Source organism: Bombyx mandarina, chromosome 09 (assembly GCF_030267445.1).
Source record: "Bombyx mandarina strain Sakado chromosome 09, ASM3026744v2".
Taxonomy (NCBI): Eukaryota; Metazoa; Arthropoda; class Insecta; order Lepidoptera; family Bombycidae; genus Bombyx; species Bombyx mandarina.
The window spans coordinates 3,751,820-3,773,455 of record NC_143216.1 but is presented as its reverse complement, the minus strand read 5'-3'; the positions used below and the strand labels follow the sequence as shown (position 1 = coordinate 3,773,455).

Below are 21,636 nucleotides of genomic sequence, written 5' to 3'. Positions count from 1 at the left end.
AATTAAACTGCATTAAATGAAATGAATTTTAGCGAAAACGTGTTGTGTGTGTGTCAATATGGATATTTCATACACCACTATATTTTTATTATCGAAGAACGAGGTCTCTGTCAATGTCGGTGGTTAATGTGTTGCCAGAATCAATACAGGGTTATTGTAATGTTGAAAGTAAAAAAATAAATAAATGGAGTCATCCTAGTGGACCGTACTCTTCGAAAACAATAGTTATATTGTAGGTTTGTATGTATGTAATCAAGAATTATAAAATAGTCTTTACGTCCTTTTAATGAAACAAAATCCATACACTTTCACTATCACATAAAGAAATATTTTTATTTAAAAAAAATAGTGGTGTATTCTTATCCGTGCGCTAGCTAGGAACTTGTTTGTTCCCCTGAATGTGGTGTACATTAAAATAATTTTATAAAGGTTTAAATTTACGGATATGAAAGTAAATTTTTGGTGTTGCCAATGTTGGTGTTGGTGTCGTTGTAAGGTGGAACGAGGGTTGCCCCACTATGTAATCATTTATTGTTTGTATAATAAATGCGTTTACAATTTTGATAATGTTAAATAAATATGTAATGACCTTTTGTAAATAATCTTTGGCTCTTTATTGTATAACCAACATTTTAAAGATGCCAAATAATATGATTTTTTTAATAATTGTTATTATTGCATACATAAAAATTATTTATTCTCTTTGCTGAAGTTTAATAACAATTTGCTGTTATATTTGTTGCGATAACACGCTTGTGTGTGACGAAGCATCTATGCTCTTTGATTTTGATATGGCGTTTGTAACTTGAACATATCGATTCTTTAGTAACAGCAACGCGTCTTAAAATATTCAATTATAATTATATTATGTATATTAAAGTTATTATTGTCAAATTTGTTTTGTACTAAAGACTGCTGAATACTAGATAATCGATTTTTAAAAGAGCGCGTTATCATAACATCCTGAATTATTGTTATGAAATTAATGTACGTTTTGAAGTAAATTAAAGATAAATATGAAGTATCTAAAAATTGTAACGTGACCATATTTAGTCGATTCGGGTAATAAATAATAATAATCTTTGAATGTTCGTCATTACAGATAAGTAAATTATTCTGTTTAAAAATTGTAATAACATTGAAATGTCCAAATAGGTCAAAATTTAATAAATTAATTTATCAACGTGTACAGATAATTTTAAGTAGGTACGTACTTGTAACATTAATCTTATTTTTTTTAAATATACATAATCATGGTTTTTATTGAGATTTTTATTTCTGCCCGAAATCGTCTCTGCTGATTGTCAATATTTGCACGTAGAAATTTTAGGCAGGTTGCAAATTATTTGGTATTGAACTATCCAACGGGTCCTTAGAACCGTAGTTCTGACAAAATGTACAGACAAAGTACTACTTTGTGAAATATAAATGACATTTCGTTAGCTTATTGCAGTAAGAAGTATATGTGTGTGGACTGTGATTGCCGCGGCGTTTCGTGTCACCATCTTAGTAGTTATAAGCAACTAGTGAAATCTGGTCACTGGCATTAATTGTAAAAGGGGCACAGATTTCTTAAAGTGTTCGCGCGCCACCTATCGTAGGTAGATGACAACTATGACAGAAACCGCCTGGTCACAATCGGATCAACAGCTTAGTCTTTATTTGTGTAGATAATAAATACGGAAATAAAAAGGCCGGATGTCTGTAAAACTTTTCAATGAGGGAGCACAATTTCATCAGTTTTCGGGTGACGCATACACAGGCTAGATTTGGTGATTCAAGATTGCACAGGCACGTCTATGTTTTGGCCACGTTTAGGTATTATTAGGGTTTTTTGAAGAATCGTCTCCTTTTTGTTGTCTCACCTTAACTATCGAAGCAGGACTTATCGTCAGTGAGTTCCCAGATCTGTCTTACCTCGTATCATCAACGTATTGCGTTCAAAAAGGTTTGTCAGCGAACTGCGACTCAGCTGCACGATAGGCGGCTTGGGTCTGCTCCTGGAATTGCTGATGTCCTTGAGCGACGGTAACCACTCACTGGGATGTATGCTCGTCTGCCTACAAGGTCAATAAAAAAAATCCGTATGGCAAACTTTCATTACTTATTTCAGCAGAGGGTATCAGTGCCACCTGAGGATCTATATACCACTCCTCTATTCGTAACGTTAGGCAGTAATCGCTGTATTCGAACAGCTTAATTAAATAGAATGGTAGTTAACATTTTTATTTATATTTTGACATTCAACAAGTGTGTTATGCTGACATCTAAGTTGAAATAAATGATTTTGAATTTGAATTTGAATTGAAACGAACAAAAAAGTTATAGAGTCGTTAACGTTTTATTAAAAATAATTCATTTATTTTTCCTTTTGTTTTTCTTCTTGTTCCCTTTGAACTTGAGTTTCTGTTTAATCTTGTCCTTCCGCATGCGCTCCTTGACGATCTGCTGCTTGTCTCTGAACTCGCGCGACTTGGACTCGGTCGCTTTTTTCGCTACGCGTTCGTTGTGCTTCACCCAGTGCGGACGGAACTCCGACGCTGTCGAATAAATTGCAGAACTTAAAAGTTTACCTATATATTAATGGGACGGAGAACTATGAAATTTTTTACACTTATCTATACTAATATTATAAAGAGGAAAGATTTGTTTGTATTGAATAGGCTCCGAAACTACTGAACCGATTTGAAAAATTCCTTCACTGTTTGAAAGCTACACTATTTCCGAGTGACATAGGCATCTTTTTAGAAACAAAAATTGGGATCCTTACTAAAACTCTAATAATGTAACCTAAGGAGTAAAAAATTATCAAAAATATTCTTTACATCGCGTGCCCTGCGAAAACTATTGATGATAGAATAAAATAATGTACTACGGCTTTGTAGAACACATTATTATTTACAAAAAGTGTCGCGACAGCATATGTCTAACTATTATAGTTATACCGCAATAAGTGTTCTTTTCTTTAAAAAAATAAAACAACGTCAAATATCGTTGAAATTTTTGTTAAAGACCCGAGCGGAGTCGGAGCCGGCAGCTAGTCATAAATAAATACACGTAAATTTAAAAGGTTTTTTTCATGAAGATAGTCATAAAAATCATTTACGATTCATAATTTTAATTAGACTATGGCCCTGGCATTGCCAATGTCCAAAGTCACGGCGATCTCTAACCATCAAGTCGTATTCTCGTAATAAAAAAAATCAACCTGTCTAAATCTTAATATGTCTGCACAGTTATTTTTAAAGGCCATCATTACGTTGACCTATGATGAAATCACCGATAAACAATTCGAAGTCGTCGTGGCCTAAAGGATAAGACGTTCGGTCCATTCGTATCGAGCGATGCACCCTACGAAGATGCACCGGTGTTCGAATCCCGCAGGCAAGTACAAATTTTTCTAATAAAATATGTACTTAACAAATGTTCACGATTGACTTCCACGATGCAGGAATAACATCGTGTAATCAAACCCGCCAAAGCATAATCTGCGTAGTTACTGGTAGGACGTCTTGTGAGTCCGCACGGATAGGTACCACCGCCCGACCAATTTCTGCCGTTGTAACTATACTGAGACCTTAGAACTCATATCTCAAGGTGGGTGGCGGCATTTACGTTAAACTTACTACCTTTAAGAGAGAAATAAATAAATGATTATTATATATATTATATTGTATATGTCTCACAGATGTCTATGGGCTCCGGTAACCACTTAACACCAGGTGGGCCGTGAGCTCGTCCACACATCTAAGCAATAAGAAATAAAAATCAAACTATTCCGATTTGAATACCCATGATATACTTTCTCGACATTCAACTATACTATGCGTATCAATTGCTTATGTTAGATCATGTGAGCCCGCAATGGTATTATTAATGCCAATGTTTTTTTCTGCAGCCAGTAAGATTTCCCATCTTAAAAGGCGAGACAGCCTTACACAATAGAATTTAAATTTCGATCGTCTTCAGATAGACAGCGCTATTCATGTTGTGACCGCATGCTAAGTCGTGTGAGCCCGCAAAAAGTGTCGCGACAGCATATGTCTAACTATTATAGTTATACCGCAATAAGTTTTCTTTTATTTAAAAAAATAAAACAACGTCAAATATCGCTGAAATTTTTGTTCGAGACCCGAGCGGAGCCGGAGCGGGCCGCTTGTAGAGAATATAGAGGAGTGCAGGATATTAATTTTTTTTTTAATTATGCATAAAAAATACATTAAATCAAAATACATTACATTAATATGTATTTGACACAACATATACATATACAATACACTTTGTTTATTCTTAATGTTTAAACTTATAATTTCATTTATTTGTAAAAATTGTCGACTTTCAAATCACAAGTGTACCAAAAGGTTTATTTAAAAAAAAAAAAAAAAACGGCCCCCATACCTGGTTTCCTTTTATTGGTTTGTGCTTGCGGTTCGTCGTCGGAGTGGTCGTGCGCGAGGTTGCGTTTCTTCCAGTCGTCGAAGCGGCCGCTGCGGAACGAGGCCGGCACCCGGAACCCGCTCTCCGTGCGAATCATCTTGCGTCCGCCGTCCTAAAACATAATTACGTTAAAATATAAAAATATATATATTACGTTAAAATATAAAAAAATATATATACAGTGCAACTTGATGCACGTGAGAGAAGTGAAACTTCTTTTGCGATTTTTTTTAATGCTCTCTATTGGACTCTACAACGTAAATGACGCCACCCACCTTGAGATATAAGTTCTAAGGTCTCACGTATAGTTACAACGGCTGCCCACCCTTCAAACCGAAACGCATTACTACTTCACGGCAGAAATAGGCGGGGTGGTAGTACCTACTCGTGCAGACTCACAAGAGGTCCAACAAGCAGTAAACTTTCAGTGCTGATAAAAGCGCCATTATCACAGGCAGGATTAAACACTATTTAAATTAGTAAGAAATCTCGAAAAGCTAAGCTGTTTATTTTGATTGTGGGGGCGAGATATTAGCTACTTTCACCAAAAACGAATTATAAAGAGGGTAGAAACACATTTGTTAGTTGTAAACATCTACTGGCAGTCTCCAGCGCATGAGGCGCGCAGTACGTACGGGGTCAACGTGCACCATCTTCTTCCGCTTCCTGTCCCAGCGCATGACGTTCCGCTGCGCGCGCTCGGCGTCGCCGCTGTCGGCTCGCAGCTCCAGCTGGGCGTGCTCCGCGCCCGCGCTGAAGTTCACCGCCATGCTGCACACGAAACGCACACAATGTAACACTCATCTATGTACTTCCCTTCAAGACTAGCAAAGACTAGTATTATAATATTCTTGAAAACTCATTTTCAATCATTAAAAACGTTAATTGAATAGATGTTAAATAAAATGTTTACGAGCATAAACAAAGCAGGTTAGAACGTGTCCGCGCGTCGCTGTTTTCGGCTCTCTACGTTGCAATGTTTGTCGACTCGCACGTGTCGATAGAGCTAAACGATCGAACGCTACTTCGCTGCTCTGCGAAGTTCGGACGAATACAAAAAATACTAATTTCTCATATTTGGTCATATTTTATTCTAGAAAAAAAAATTCACGCAATTTTACACCGTCTTCTGCGAGAAATATAATTACGTGATATTTGCCAAGAACCCCCCTCCCCCTTAAGTGAGATTTGGAAAAATTTAGCTTGATCCCTCCCCCCCCTAGTACACCTCACGTAATTAATGGGTGGCCCCTAACTTGTGCGGTCACTTACTTGTAGTCAGCTGGACGTGTTGGGGTCCCCAGGCAACACTTCTAAGGTGTCATTTTAATCACGAACTAGCGTTATCGGATACAACAAACCAAACATCTCACCCTGTTTCAGTGTGCTGGTCGCTTGCTTGGTGCGGTATGTAGTTCTCATCTCGCACTGGTCCCTTCTTTTTCTTCTTAGATTTAACGGCAGTGACGATATCATCAAGTTTACCTTCGGCCTGAAAAAACAAGCGTTTTTGTTATTTTTTTATGTATTGATGTCCATAATATTGTAAAATTTACGACTAGGCAATTAATGAAAATGTGTTTTTAAATTAAAATCAGGGGGAACGCGAGGGGTGAAATTGTGTGATTTGTTTTATTTTGTCTATTTAGTGTTAAGCTTCAGGTTTAAATGTGTAATAACAGTGGTTTAATAACTGTTTAGTATCTGTGAAAGTTCACAAATGTGGGAAAATGAAACAAAGCCGCTGAACGTAACTTCTCAGGATCCTCCAAAAAGTCCACTGAAAAACTCTCAGTAAATGACCACCATTTTACTGAGATTATACTTCATCCCATATCATCTCATCTCATTTCATTGCATTTCATATTAATCAACTTCGTTTCATTTCTTAATATCATTTTTCATATAAAAAAAGTTTCAGTAAAATTAAAATAAGGCTTGACCTAAAGTTCTTAGTTACCAGGTCATAAAATCTCTTAAAAAAATTACTAAGATATATATTACACTACGATTATAAACGCGAAACTGAGTTTGTTACACTTTGACGTTTTAAGTGCAAAATTTCATGACCCTGATAATACACAAGGAAAGTAGGTATAATTTTTTTCTATACTATTGAGTGAAAAATATTAAAATAAATATGAATACAGTTTATACCATAAGCATTTGTCCTAAAGCGGGCTTTTATATATTTTATAGTGGCTGTGCAGAATGGTGAAATAAACGTTGGTATAGATCTGTGTCCTGCATTCAATTAAAACGCTGATAAGTTATTGATTTCTGAACAGAATTTAATGTCATTTTCTTTTATTCTTCACTCATTAATGTTTACCTTCTATTTGAGAATTAAAACATTAGACAGCACTCGGATTAGGAAACATACATAATTTAGTTACACGAGCATTTTAATTCATTCATTGTATGTACCAATTTTTTTTTAGTTTTATTTAATTACAAATCATATTTTTGATGTATGTATGAGGAAGTCCGAAAGTGGCACCTGTGACAGAGAAGCTGAGAAGTGCGCGTTTGGCATGGTATGGACATGTGATGAGACAAAATAAAAATGAGATTGGTAAGAGAGTGTTAACTATGAATGTGGAAGGATATAGAGGAAGAGGTAGGCCTAAGAAGAAATGCATGGATTGCGTGAAAGATGATATGTGTAAGAGAGGAGTGAGCGAAGAAATGGTATATGATAGAGGAGTGTGGAAGGAGAAAACATGTTGAGCCGACCCCAGGTGACTGGAAAAAGGGCAGGAGAATAATGATGATATTTTGGATGTATTGTGTAATAAATGAACTTTATTCAATATTTACCTGTAGCTTTTTGTTTTGTCTCGTCTTCTCGACAGTTCTGCCGTGTGCGAGCTTCTTGGCTTTCATCGCCAAATACATCGGTGAATCGTTTTTAGCCGACAACTCCAATATTGTCTGTGAATTAACAACATATCTATTTAGTATTTTTTACATCATCTGTCTTTTTTTTTCCTACCTAAACTGATGGTATAGAGACCATATCAGCGTAACCTTAACTAGTAGGTGAGCTCACGGGGCTCAAACCTGATGTTGTTGCTAACACGAACCCTAGCAAGAGCAGTGCTTCGCAGAATCTACCACCGGATCGGAAACGCGACCCACTGAGAAGATCCGGCGAGAAACTCAGCGGGCATCAAGAAAACTGTAATGTATTCGAAAGATCGGAAATAATATTTTAAAAAATGCAAGATTAAACAGTGACATTAATTTTAATTATATATATTATGTAGGCAAAAAATATATGAATTTACGGTCGCGACATCATGTGCCGCTTCTGTCGCAGTCAGGATAACAAATTACAATCAAAACCTCCAAGCTTTTTTTTTCTTAGCCAAGATTCGCTAATTAACTTTAATTAACCTTGACATATATTTTTTTTATTGCTTAGATGGATGTACGAGCTCACAGCCCACCTGGTGTTAAGTGGTTACTGGAGCCCATAGACATCTACAACGTAAATGCGCCACCCACCTTGAGATATAAGTTCTAAGATCTCAAGTATAGTTACAACGGCTGCCCCACCCTTCAAATCGAAACGCATTACTGCTTCACGGCAGAAATAGGCGGGGCGGTGTTAACTACCCGCGCGGACTCACAAGAGGTTCTACGACCAGTAATTATGCAAATTATAATTTTTCGGATTTTATTTTTATTGCACGATGTTATTCCTTCACCGTGGAAGTCAATCGTGAACATTTATTAAGTACGTATTTCATTACAAGAATTGGTACCCGCCGACGGGATTCGAACACCGGTGCATCGCTCGATATGAATGCACCAGACGTCGTATCCTTTAGGCCACGACGTCTTTGACAATGATTGTGATACACATCGAGACATGATTTTGAAGTCTCAATTGAGTTGAAAACAATAATAGTTTTATGTAAAGACTCACCCCTTTAGGTGTGTAGTTCTTGATCTGATCCACGAGTACCGCGGCGGAGTCCAGGGCGCCGTCGGTGAGGAAGGGGTGCGGCTGCGTGGGCGCTTCGGTCAGCTTGGCGCGCCTGTTGCCCTCCGCGGAGGCCGCCTCGCGCCACCGCACGTACTGCTGCAGTCCACGGGCGCACGTACGAGCCGCCTCCTCCTGTTTTCATTTATATAATCGTTCTAACATGAAAATCATCATTAACTTATTTAGCCGAAATCCAATAGTATTTTCTCTGATATATAATCAAGGGTGAGAACAAAGCATCATCTATACTAATATATAAATGTACAGTGGTTTTTACGGATGTTCCATTATAACTACTGAACCATGCATCCGATTGACTTGAAACTTGGTATCCATGTAGAAAATACATGTACTTAATGGATAGGCTAATATTTATATGAGTGTTGGACTCCCTACACCAGTTGCGGGGGCGTTAATGATGAGAATCTTTGTGAGGGTGAGAAATAATAATGTTAATTTTAAATGCCTTAATCTTAAATGAAAAAAAAAACAAACGAATCTATCAACCATCAATTTGTAAATTATAAGATGTTATTGTGTTTTATTAATAACTAGTGACCCGCCCTCGGTTCGCTTACAACAACTGTAATTTATTATTGATTTCTCCACTATTTAATGGATGTTATTATACATATAAACCATCCTCTTTAATCACTCGTATCTATTAAAAGAAACCGCATCAAAATCCGTTTCGTAGTTTTAAAGATTTAAGCATACATAGGGACAGATTTAGGGGCAGAGAAAGCGACTTTGTTTTATACTATGTAGTGAAGCATAATAATAAATAAAAAAACCGTGAGGAGTTAGTTACACAAAGCAGGGGTGAGAAGACGGAAATATTTCTTTTTTAATTGTCACTGTAACGCAGCGTTCCGTTTCGCGGGGCAACAGTAGCCAAAGGGATCGTGACTCAGGTCAGTACCGCGACGACCCACCCCGCGCATCTATTGCACCATTTGCAACCCCCCAAAATTTTTTTTAAGGGATTTTATGACCTGGTATAACTGAGACCTTTAATATAATAAAATAACCTTAAATGAAATGAAGATGATTAATTTGAGACATTAATCAACTGGGATGAAATGAAATGATATGGGATGAAATACTATCTCAGTAAAATGGTGGTCATTTACTAAGATTTTTTCAGTTGATTTTTTGGAGGATCCCGAGAAGTTACGTCCAGCGGCTTTGTTTCATTTTCCCACATTTGTGCACTTTCACAGATATTAAAAAGTTAAGAAACCACCATTATTACACATTTAAACCCGAAGAAACGCTAAATAGACAAAATAAAACAAATCACACTTCACTCCTCGCGTTCACGCCAAAAAGTCCGCGCCCCCAATTTTTTTTAAGAGATTTTATGACCTGTTAACTGAGACCTTTAAGTCATGTCTTATTTTAATTTATATTATTCATATTTTTATGAAAAATTATGTTATGGAGTGAAATGAAATGAAGATGATTAATTTGAGACATTAATCAACTGGGATGAAATGAAATGAAATGAATTGAGATGATATGGGATGAAATATAATCTCAGTAAAATGGTGGTCATTTACTAAGATTTTTTCAGTTGATTTTTTGGAGGATCCCGAGAAGTTACGTCCAGCGGCTTTGTTTCATTTTCCCACATTTGTGCACTTTCACAGATATTAAACAGTTAATAAACCACCATTATTACACATTTAAACCCGAAGAAACACTAAATAGACAAAATAAAACAAATCACAAAACTTCACTCCTCGTGTTCCCGCCAAAAATTCCGCACCCCCAATTAGTGCGCGCCAGACCATAGATTATACACTTAATATATTTGAGACGCCAGACTCTGAAGCGGCAAGCACGCGTCCCCGGTCGATACCGGAACTGACAACCCGAGAGCCTCATGCCAGTCGGGCACCCAACATTAAATCACGATAAAAAACGCTTCAAATACAAGATATGTACAATTTCAGAGTAGTTCTTCTCCCAGGCCATAACGTCCTGATGTCGAAGTTCCAGCTGTTCTGCGGGCAACGCCCCCCACACTCCGCTGGCGCAGGCGGCCCCCCGCCCCGCGCTCTCGTCCACTCTCCCCAGCGTGGTGCCCAAGAATAGCTGCAGATCCAACAAGTGGGCCACGTCTTCCGCCGCCACCAGGGAGAAGGCCCGACCCGCTCGACCCGCTCTGGCACTGCGACCTAAGTGTCAGACAATTTTACATTTGTCACTAATCAAAATGAGCTGATAACAAAACGTGATAAATGCGAAATTTAGAAAAATAAAATAAGGATTGTGCGGTTTTATGAAACCACGGTAAAAGTGAAACTTTTTTTCACATCATAGACATTTAACTCTAAGGCTTATTACACTTGGCTAAATTTAGTCGCCTGAATTCAGAAGCAAATTTAGAAGCTTCTGATTACACTGTTCTGAATTCAGTTACTGAATCAATTGTCAGTTTAAGCACGACGAAGTTGGACGTGTCGTGTGTGTACGAGGATGGCCCCAGTATTGTCTAGACAACAAAAAATTGGTCTTGGCGTAGACGTAGCAGACGGCACAATTGAAAAAAAATATATATGCGTGAAGTAATATTTATTGCTCCGCGGAAAGATAGCAAATATGAACATTACGAGGGCTCCACTAAAAGTATCGGGAAAGGAATATTTCCACTGTTCCTGTCATATTAAAATCTTTTTAATTGGAAACTCCTTGGTTTTAAAAATCGAATACCATTTATTTATTTAAAAAAAGATTCTCGGTCTTGTCACGAGGTTTTGTCAAACTTGTTTAGTCGTTGAGAAAATGGAATTGACTCGAGAAAATTCAAGAGCGATGATTTATTATGACTTACGAAGTGGTTTAACACAAAAACCGTGTGTTGACCGGATGATTTCTGCATTTGGTGATGAAGCCCCATCCAAAACCACAATTTATCGCTGGTTTGCTGAGTTTCAACGTGGACGTGTCAAGCTCAGTGATGATCCCCGTCAAGGTTGTCCAAAAACTGCAGTCACCCAAGAAAGCGTTGATGCTGTGCGTAAGCTGATTGAGGAAGATCGACATGTGACATACCGCGAAATTCAGGCAACTTTAGACATTGGCATGAGTCAAATACAAATAATCTTGCATGAACAATTAGGTGTAAAAAAGTTGTTTTCCCGATGGATACCGCATTCGCTCTGTGAAGAGCAAAAAGCGGCTCGCGTTACTTGGTGCGTCAGAACTCTCGAAAGATTTCACGCAGGATCCTCAAATGCTGTATACAACATTGTATCAGGTGACGAATCCTGGATATACGCGTACGAACCCGAAACAAAAAATCAGTCACGAGTTTGGGTGTTCGAAAATGAGTTAAAGCCAACAAAAATTGTTCGTTCACGGAGTGTTGCAAAAAAAATGGTGGCCACGTTTGCCTCCAAAACCAGCCATGTTACGACTATTCCTCTTGAGGGACAAAGAACGGTTAATGCAGAATGGTATGCTAGCATTTGTTTGCCACAGGTCGTTTCTGAACTCCGTAAAGAGAACTGCAACCGCCGCAGCATCCTCCATCACGACAATGCGAGTTCTCACACCGCGCACAGAACAAAAGAGTTTTTAGAGCAAGAAAACATAGAATTATTAGACCATCCGCCGTACAGCCCCGACCTACGCCCTAATGATTTCTATACTTTCCCTAAAATAAAGAATAAATTGCATGGACAGAGATTTTCATCACCTGAAGAAGCTGTGGACGCCTACAAAACGGCCATTTTGGAGACCCCAACTTCCGAATGGAATGGTTGCTTCAATGATTGGTTCCATCGTATGGAAAAATGTGTCAAATTTCGCGGAGGATACTTCGAAAAGCAATAAATACATTTTTAAATAGTAATGTGTCACTTCGTTAATTCCCGAAATTTTCAGTGCCGCCTATGTATGAGTGATTTAGAACCAGCAGACTTCAGAAATTATCTACGAATGGATTCGAGATCGTTTGACCTAATATTAAGCATTGTGACACCGTTTATTCAAAAAAGCAGGATATTATCCTACGATACTACGATAGTCTATTATATATTTAACTATTACATATCTAATCCTACGATAATATAAGTCCAAAAGAAAGGGTGGTGGTAACATTAAGATTTCTTGGAACAGGAAATTCGTATCAAGATTCAAAATTTAGTTCTTTAATATCCCAACCCCTGCTGACAAAAATTATCCCTGAAACATGTCGGGATATTTATAAATGTCTGTCACATTAAAATAAAGGCGACTGAAATAAAGAGCTATTTCGTTCTTCTTTTCTGTTCATAGGAACAGTATAAAATCATATCATTGAAAGCATTAGGTACTCACCAACTCTGTGGACGAAGAGTTTGGGTTTAGCCGGAAAGTTGTAATTAATGACTGTATCCAATGCAGGTAAGTCTAGACCTCTGGCTGCCACATCCGTTACTATTAGAACAGAACACTTCTTATTGGTAAACCGTCCTAGAGCTATCTTACGGGCTGACGGATCCAGGCCTGAATACGCATATGTTGAACTTATACCGGCTTGTTGTAGAATCTAAAACAATTATTAATCATTATTAAACTTGATTATAGACACGACTATATTATTTCAAACAACATTTACATGACTAAAGAACAGGTACTCCAGTTCTGGACCTTATTCATTGTTATAATAACCGGCAAACTTCTTGAGCATTTGTTGACGTAGTGGGGGTAAGTTTGCGCATGGTACACTTACGTGCAAAAACATTACTTACTCTGCGTCATAATGCTATTAAATTATTAAAATCAACATATGTATTTATTTATATATTTATTAGAACATCAACAAAACATATAGGTTAATAATTGTAATAATTTAATCTTGGGGTAAAATAGATATTCCTTCTATTAAGTCAAAACTAGAGCTGTTGCCAGGTCTTGGTTCAGTTGAAGCGAAGCTGGTATTTGTAATTTTTTTTTCGTTATCATAATCTTGACCATCATCATCATCACTGTTTTCATCACCCGAGTCGCTATCATCGTGATGAGTCGACATAGGGCTCATCGGCGTAGTTTACAACTCGGTCGATTCGGTCTTCTTTTTTGTCTATAATTAATTATTTTTTGAAGATATTCGATTCGTAGTAATCGAATGTTACTTTTTTCATTTACCAGCTTCCGATTATTTTCTGTTCTTTTTTTCCATCTGAAGCCTAGCTCTTTCATAATCCGTCGTAAGCTTCATTCCGAGCCATTAAAATTTATATCTTCTTTAAATTTTTCGAAGCCTTTCTACGGTACGGAGTTTCGCTGCTTGTTATGTAGTTATTATGATTACATCTTTTTATTACAGATTGAACGAAACTATCCATTCCGGTAACTTTCTTCTTCCCTGATCTTTTCTTACCCGGAGTCCGAAACACGGCGAGCAAGCCAGAGCCTTTAGCTTCGTTAATAATGCACCTAACAGTACTCACTGATGTTTTTGTTGCTTCCGAAGTCTGTTTTAATTTTTCCATATCATTCTTCCCCTGTTTTATAAAGAAGCAATATACGTCGTACACAAATGTTCTACCCTTTCTTTTAAGTACTACACCAGTTTGTCACGGCATAGTGTATATTTTATAAAAAATCAACAAACACTCAACAAATAGCAATGGCAACAAAGTCCACAAGCAATTATAACAAATAACTTAACGATTAATAACGATAGACTTTTCACTGTACGCAAGCGTACTTTTGGGAGCAAGCGGAACGAGGGCGCGGTGCGGGACGCAAGGTTCGACTGATCTACCAATAACGCGCTCGATACGATTTCCCCTGCCGTCGCGCCTCACCCTCACCACCAAAGTGATCTAAAATTCGGTTCTGCGCAGTCAAGGTCATTTGCTCAAGAAGTTTGCCGATTACTATATGAATGGATTTGTAATTAAAGTAATTGAATACTAACACTACTTTTAATAGAGTTGCCATTTCTTTTTACTCATCTTTCTTAGTAAAAAATATTATCGTAATTAAATTGAATAAATAAGAATATTATGCGGGTAGGTTCAGGGGATACAAATACAGGTATAATAGCCGGCAAACTTCTTGAGCATTTGTTGACGTAGTGGGGGTAAGTTTGCGCATGGTACACTCACGTGCAAAAACATTAATTACTCTGCGTCATAATGCAATTAAATTATTAAAATCAACATATGTATTTATTTATATATTTATGAGAACATCACCAAAAAATATAGTTTAATAATTTAATCTTGGGGTAAAATAGATATTCCTTCTATTAAGTCAAAACTAGAGCTGTTGCCAAGTCTTGGTTCAGTTGAAGCGAAGCAGGTATTTGTAATTTTTTTTTCGTTATTTATAATCTTGACCATCATCATCACTGTTTTTATCACCCGAGTTGCTATCATCGTGATGAGTCGACATAGGGATCATCGGTGTAGTTTACAACTCGGTCGGTTCGGTCCACTTTTTTGTCTATAATTAATTATTTTTTGAAGTTATTCGATTCGTAGTACTCGAATGTAACTTTTTTCAATTACCAGCTTCCGATTATTATCTGTTTTTTTTTCCATCTGAAGCCTAGCTCTTTCATAATTCGTCGTAAACTTCATACAGAGCCATTAAAATTTATATCTTCTTTAAATTTTTCGAAGCCTTTCTACGGTACGGAGTTTCGCTGCTTGTTATGTAGTTATTATGATTACATCTTTTTATTACAGATTGAACGAAACTATCCATTCCGGTAACTTTCTTCTTCCCTGATCTTTTCTTACCCGGAGTCCGAAACACGGCGAGCAAGCCAGAGAATTTAGCTTCGTTAATAATGCACCTAACAGTACTCACGGATGTTTTTGTTGCTTCCGAAGTCTGTTTTACTTTTTCCATATCATTCTTCCCCTGTTTTATAATGAAGCAATATACGTCGTACACAATTTTTCTACCCTTTCTTTTGAATACTACACCAGTTTGTCGCGGCATAGTGTATTTTTTTATAAAAAATCAACAAACACTCAACAAATAGCAATGGCAACAAAGTCAACAAGCAATTATAACAAATAACTTAACGATTAATAACGATAGACTTTTCACTGTACGCAAGCGTACTTTTGGGAGCAAGCGGAACGAGGGCGCGGTGCGGGACGCAAGGTTCGACTGATCTACCAATAACGCGCTCGATACGATTTCCCCTGCCGTCGCGCCTCACCCTCACCACCAAAGTGATCTAAAATTCGGTTCTGCGCAGTCAAGGTCATTTGCTCAAGAAGTTTGCCGGTTACTATACTAGACTTATTGACTTAATTTATAGCTCTGGCCTGTTTGAAACAACATTCAGGGTCATTCCAAAGCAATGGACTTTCACTTATTGTTGTTGTATGAATTTTTGCATTCCTGGGTTGAAGCAACCAACCAACCGCGGAGACCGGCGTCGTTGGTCGTCGGCTATCGCCTCGACGACGATATTGTGAAAGAATTAAGAAAATCCGGAACAATTGAGTAGTTCTAGTATGATCCCTTGACTGACAAATATGGCTTGACAAAAATAGGTTACCTAAAAAGTTTTATCACTAAATTTATTGGCATTTATTTGATCCAGGGTTTTATTTGGGTGATTCTTTTTAAATGTGAATATTCTGTGTTCATATAGTGTTTTAATGAAACAAAATGGCAATACTTACCAAATGTAAATACTCAACATGATGTTTCGTAGCAGCAAAAACAACTGCTTGGGGTGTTGTTGAAGTTAATACTTTGTCTAACAGAATCAACAGGGCTGCTGTTTTCAATTCAGCCCTCACTGATATCCATCCCAGCCATAATGTTGAAGGTAATTTCCAATCAACATCTAATCTTATCAAGGTGGGATCTGATAGTCCAGCCCTCGCAAATTCTACTAGCATTTTAGGTAGTGTTGCAGAGAATAATAACGTTTGACGACTAGAAGGGAGACGAGCACAGATCTCTTGTAATTGCTCACCAAAACCAAGCTCAAATAGTCGGTCAGCTTCATCAAAGACAACTATTTCTGTAAACCAATAAGATCATTAATAATAAACCAACTAATTGTTTTATTTTGTTATTAATAATAACTACCAAAGTGGACAATAAAAATTAAGGGGTTACCAATGTGGGTAATGATGAAAAAAACTAAACTAATTAAACATTAAAATTAATAGTAAAACCAACATGGTTCACCCATAAACTAGGGGTAGGGACTTGCGCGAGTCTGCCCGTCTTTCCTGCGCGGGGGTGGCCTTCGTCGTCGGCAGGATCCGAAGGCTGGGTCTGGAGGTGGCGTTCGATAAATCCCAGGCCCTGTTGTTCCACGGGGCCCACCTCGTGATCGGAGGCGTTCGCGTCGAGATCGAGGCGACCGGGTTGCGGTACCTCGGCCTCGTACTGGACGGTCGTTGGAGCTTCCGTGCTCACTTCGAAAGATTGGGTCCCCGACTGATGGCAGCCGCCGGCTCGCTGAGTCGGCTGTTGCCGAACGTCGGGGGTCCCGACATGGTGGTGCGCCGCCTCTACACGGGGGTGGTGCGGTCAATGGCACTGTACGGGGCGCCCGTATGGTGCCACGCCCTGACCCGTGACAACGTCGCAGCGTTGCGACGTCCGCAGCGCGCGATTGCGGTCAGGGCGGTTCGTGGGTACCGCACCGTCTCGTTCGAGGCGGCGTGCGTGCTCGCCGGGACGCCTCCCTGGGACCTGGAAGCGGAGGCGCTTGCTGCGGATTACGCGTGGCGATGTGATCTCCGCTCCAGGGGGGAGCCGCGTCCCGGCGCGGCGGAAGTTCGAGCGCGGAAGCTTCAATCTCGGCGTGCCGTGCTCGAGGCGTGGTCTCGCCGCCTGGCGGATCCCGCCAACGGGCGACGGACCGTCGAGGCAATCCACCCGGTCCTCTCGGACTGGGTGAATCGCGACCGAGGACGTCTCACCTTCCGAGCGACGCAGGTGCTCACGGGAACCGCTGTTTCGGTCGCTACCTGCACCTCGTCGCCCGGAGGGAGCCGACGCCGAAGTGCCACCACTGCAGTGGCTGCAACGAGGACACGGCGGAGCACACGCTCGCGTGCTGCCCCGCTTTCGCGGAGCAGCGCCGATAGCCGCAGTCCTCGTTGCAAAAATAGGACCGGACTTGTCGCTTCCGACCGTCGTGGCTGCGATGCTCGGCAGCGATGAGTCCTGGCAGGCGATGCTCGACTTCTGCGAGTCCACCATCTCGCAGAAGGAGGCGGCGGAACGGGAGAGGGAGAACTCTTCTTCCCTCTCGGCGCCGTGCCGCCGCCGTCGAGCCGGGGATCGGAGGAGGGCGTTTGTCCAGCTCCGGCCCCTATGAGGAGGCAGTCTCCGCATTTTCGTCGTCGCTGTCGTCGCCGAACATACTGTGGAAGAGCAACCCGGTCGGCGGTGTATCGCGTTCCGACCCGGCAGGCTGGTTCTGGCCCAGCGGGGTATCCCGGAACACCAGCGGCATCGCCCGGGCGGCCTGAAGGGCCGCCGTACCGCGGAGACTGACGTCGTTGGTCGTCGACTATCGCCTCGACGACCCGTCGGTCGGGCGTCCTTGGGGTGGCGCCGCGTGTCTGGTTGTAGTGTTGACCGCGGGAACCCCCCTACTCTGACCGGGTTTTGACCCCGGACGGAGATCGGACGCCGGGTGTAAGAGTGCAGGGGAGTCGTTTAGTGGGTGGGCCCTAAATTCCTTGGGCCCGCGGTCTGCTCTCAACACCTGCAGATCGTTGAGTCTCACATACCCCGCGCGCCCCCTAGGCGCGGGGACCTCGTAGGAGGTTCGGCCCTCGGCCCGGAAAAAAAAAAGAAAAAAAGAAAAAACCCATAAACTACCACAAGACTATAACTGTTTGTTTATGTACCTAAAGAATGGAGAAAGATATAATAATGTATACAACAGATATACTTTAAAATAACTTTAAACTAATGTAACTTTAATTAACTTTGTGTTTATAAAACAAAAACTCATAATTTTGCTTTTGTATTTTTTTTTTATTGGTTAGATGGGTAGACGAGCTCACAGCCCAATTGGTGTTAAGTGGTTACTGGAGCCTATAGACATCCACAACGTAAATGCGCCACCCACCTTGAGATATAAGTTCTAAGGTCTCAGTATAGTTACGGCTGCCCCACCCTTCAAACTGAAAAGCATTACTGCTTCACGGCAGAAATAGGCAGGGTGGTGGTACCCACACGCGCGGGCTGACAAGAGATCCTACCACCAGTAAATATAAGTATTTCTATATAAGTAATATATAAGTTTTGACAAAACATCTAGTGCATGGACATTAGGAATGCCAAAAGTACTGCTAAACCCTGGCCTACCCCTAATGCTAAGATAGAGGTTGCCTTAACTACATTATAGTATTTTAAATACAATTACAGTTACTTTATTTCGACTTACTGATGTTGTCTAACTTTAAGCTCATCTCAATGCAGATGTGTAAGAAGCGTCCCGGTGTTGCAACAACTATGTCTGGAGATGAGCCAGACATCACATTAAACTGCTGCTCAATAGACTCTCCACCAAGAATAGCTGCACTCGTTAATCCAGTGAATTTTCCCAGCTCTCTCACAAATCTTAATGTCTGTATCATTTCAATTCTAGTTATAAAACTTCATTACTAAGAGTTTCTTAATTACTTTTATATGCTTCAGATAAAAAAAAAACTATTTAAGGTATTTTGTTGTTTATCTGATTTTAGTAAAAAATTAATCTATTCCAGTAAATCTAAAGTAAAGTTTACCTGTAATGCGAGTTCTCTAGTTGGTGAGAGAATTAATGCCCTCAAATTCTTTCCAGGTGTAGGTTTGTTGTTCGGAACAAGAAGTTTCTCAAGGATAGGGAGGACAAAACAAGCTGTTTTGCCGGACCCAGTTCGGGCCATTGCAACAACATCTTTCCCGGTCAATGCTATTGGTATGGTCTGTAAATAGTACACAAGGTAAAAAAGAATGGCTTTTTAAATCTCCTTCTTACGTATACATCATTTGCCTTTAAAAATAGACTGCCTTAACTCAATGGTAGTTTTTAACATTGTATTTTTTCATTACATATTTTCTTATCATTACCTTACGTTGTATAGGTGTTGGTTGTTTGTAACCCCGTTTCGTGATTCCTTTTAAAACAGGAAAACTTAGGCCCATTGATTGAAAAGCACCCGAACTCTTCTTTTTCTTCTGGTTGTTTTTGGGTTCATTTTGAGGCTCATCTGCTTTAGGGGCATCAAAACCCGGCAGATGATCATCTAATTCTTTAGGTTTTAACATTTTTATTAGCTTAATTTAACCATGCTGCTTATAGTAATAATATTAGTACTAACACGCGAAACACTCAATATTTTATAACCTAACAATTTGACAATCGTGCACCGTCAATTGTCACTGGTCAGTACATTTTTTTATTTGCTTCGTCCATCAGACAGGCAAAGAAAGTTGAGCTGAAACGGTGAAATTTTTGTTAACAAAGACCCATAACATAAAAATTTCTATGCAACAAAATTAAAATCGAACTACTTTTACGGTTTAATCTCGCGTATATTATTTCAAACGTTTTTAATAATTTACAATATTCGTCACGGACGATCACGACATAATGAAAATCATCTAGTATTGAATGAGATGTAATGACATAATGTCACAGTAAACGGGATTTTACTAGAACTAGGTCATCATTATCACAGGTGTCGTAAAACTGACTAATGGATTTAGTAGAATAAGGGAAACATCGTTCTCTAAGTATTACACCAGCGTACTGCGATCGTCAATTGGCATTTGTTGTTGGTAGGGAATATTGTAAGCCGTGGACATGTACCACCCTGCGACTTACATTTATCACGACGAAGTTTTGAGTGTAATTTGAAGAGTGAGACATCTGATATACAAAACAAAGACGTCTCTGGTCCTTGTAGCGTCCCTGGGCAATAATTACCGTAGTAATAACTATGGCACACGGATGCCACATAGGCTAGAGATGGCTTTGCACACCTTGCACTATAGGTAAAGCCGTCTATGATATTTATTATACATAGTACTAGCGACCCACCCTCACTTCGGTTAGGGATCTGTAATTTATTATTGATCTTATTGAATTTTCTATCTTCATCTTTCATAATATCGCGTATTCGGTTATTATACTATAAATAAACTATTCAAATATCTTTTTTTTTCTTACATGGGTGGACGAGCTCACAGCCCACCTGGTGTTAAGTGGTTACTGGGGCCCATAGACATTTACAACGTAAATGCGCCACCCACCTTGAGATATAAGTTCTAAGGTCTCAATATAGTTACAACGGTTGCCCCAGTCTTCAAACCGAAACGCATTACTGCTTCACGGTAGAAATAGGCAGGGTGGTGGTACCTACCCGTGCGGACTCACAAAGACAAAGATAAATTATAACTATTTTAAATACCAGATACGATAAAAGTATTAATTTTGAAGGATCAATTTGTTACTACTACCAGATGTGCGTTAGAAATAAATTATCAATTTTTATTGTAAACTAGCGACCCGCCCTCGCTTCGCTTCGGAAACATTAAATTTTATTATTGATAGGCGAGTCCCGCCATGTTGCGCGCGGTACGACAATAACTGCGGGTGACGTCGCGGCGTCGCGGGGCGAAGCTAGTCTAAAAAGTAGCCGAAGTTACTCCTTATATCATCAGCCACTTATTAGTGAAAGTCTCATCAAAATCGGTCTCGCCCTTCCAGAGATTAGCCGGAACAAACAGACAGACAGAAAGACAGCCAGACAGACAGACAAAAATTGTAAAAAATGTTATTTTGGTGAATGTACCGTACATATATTCATATGCATGTAGTAAAAAGCGATTATTTCAATATTACAAACAGACACTCTAATTTTATTTATATGTATAGATGTATAGATATATGGTTTACTATTTTGGCGATAATGTCTTACCTACACATAAAAGGTAGATATATGCTGTCCCGGGCTTTTTTGTACGATTAATTAAGATAAACATTTCCATTTTACATTATAATCGTGTAACTCCAACGGTTTTTGCGTCGCACGTGGCAGATTTTTATCCTACTTACTTGAGACTTTTATATTATGGGTAATTCAGACTATATCTATATTAATTATAGCCTATGTGTTATTCTGATGTATAACTTATATTGTTGTAAAGTTTCACCAAAATCCATTCAGTAGTATGTATTTGCAGGGCCGGATTTAAACTTAATGCCGCTCCTG

At 39.3% G+C, this 21,636-nt stretch overlaps 1 protein-coding gene across 1 annotated transcript; it reads right to left on the bottom strand.

Moving 5' to 3' along the window:
* Positions 1 to 2,318: 2,318 nt before the first annotated feature.
* LOC114240840 (ATP-dependent RNA helicase DDX54) lies at positions 2,319 to 19,854 on the bottom strand. The gene is made up of 12 exons (XM_028171525.2): positions 19,490 to 19,854; positions 19,165 to 19,344; positions 18,822 to 19,005; positions 16,081 to 16,427; positions 12,761 to 12,971; positions 10,382 to 10,614; positions 8,372 to 8,563; positions 7,258 to 7,371; positions 5,811 to 5,929; positions 5,073 to 5,208; positions 4,399 to 4,549; positions 2,319 to 2,540 (listed from the first exon to the last, which is right to left on the bottom strand). Exons 1-12 carry the CDS (start codon positions 19,685 to 19,687, stop codon positions 2,356 to 2,358), a joined length of 2,250 nt encoding a protein of 749 aa, XP_028027326.2. The 5' UTR covers positions 19,688 to 19,854; the 3' UTR covers positions 2,319 to 2,355.
* Positions 19,855 to 21,636: the final 1,782 nt, after the last annotated feature.

Excerpts from the sequence above, each read along its gene's own strand:
- LOC114240840 (XM_028171525.2), bottom strand. The coding sequence starts at position 19,687 with ATGTTAAAACCTAAAGAATTAGATGATCATCTGCCGGGTTTTGATGCC. Across the intron at positions 19,345-19,489 it reads CAACACCTATACAACGTAAG|ACCATACCAATAGCATTGAC; the intron begins GTAATGATAAGA and ends TACTATTTACAG. Across the intron at positions 7,372-8,371 it reads AGAACTACACACCTAAAGGG|ACAATATTGGAGTTGTCGGC; the intron begins GTGAGTCTTTAC and ends GTTAATTCACAG.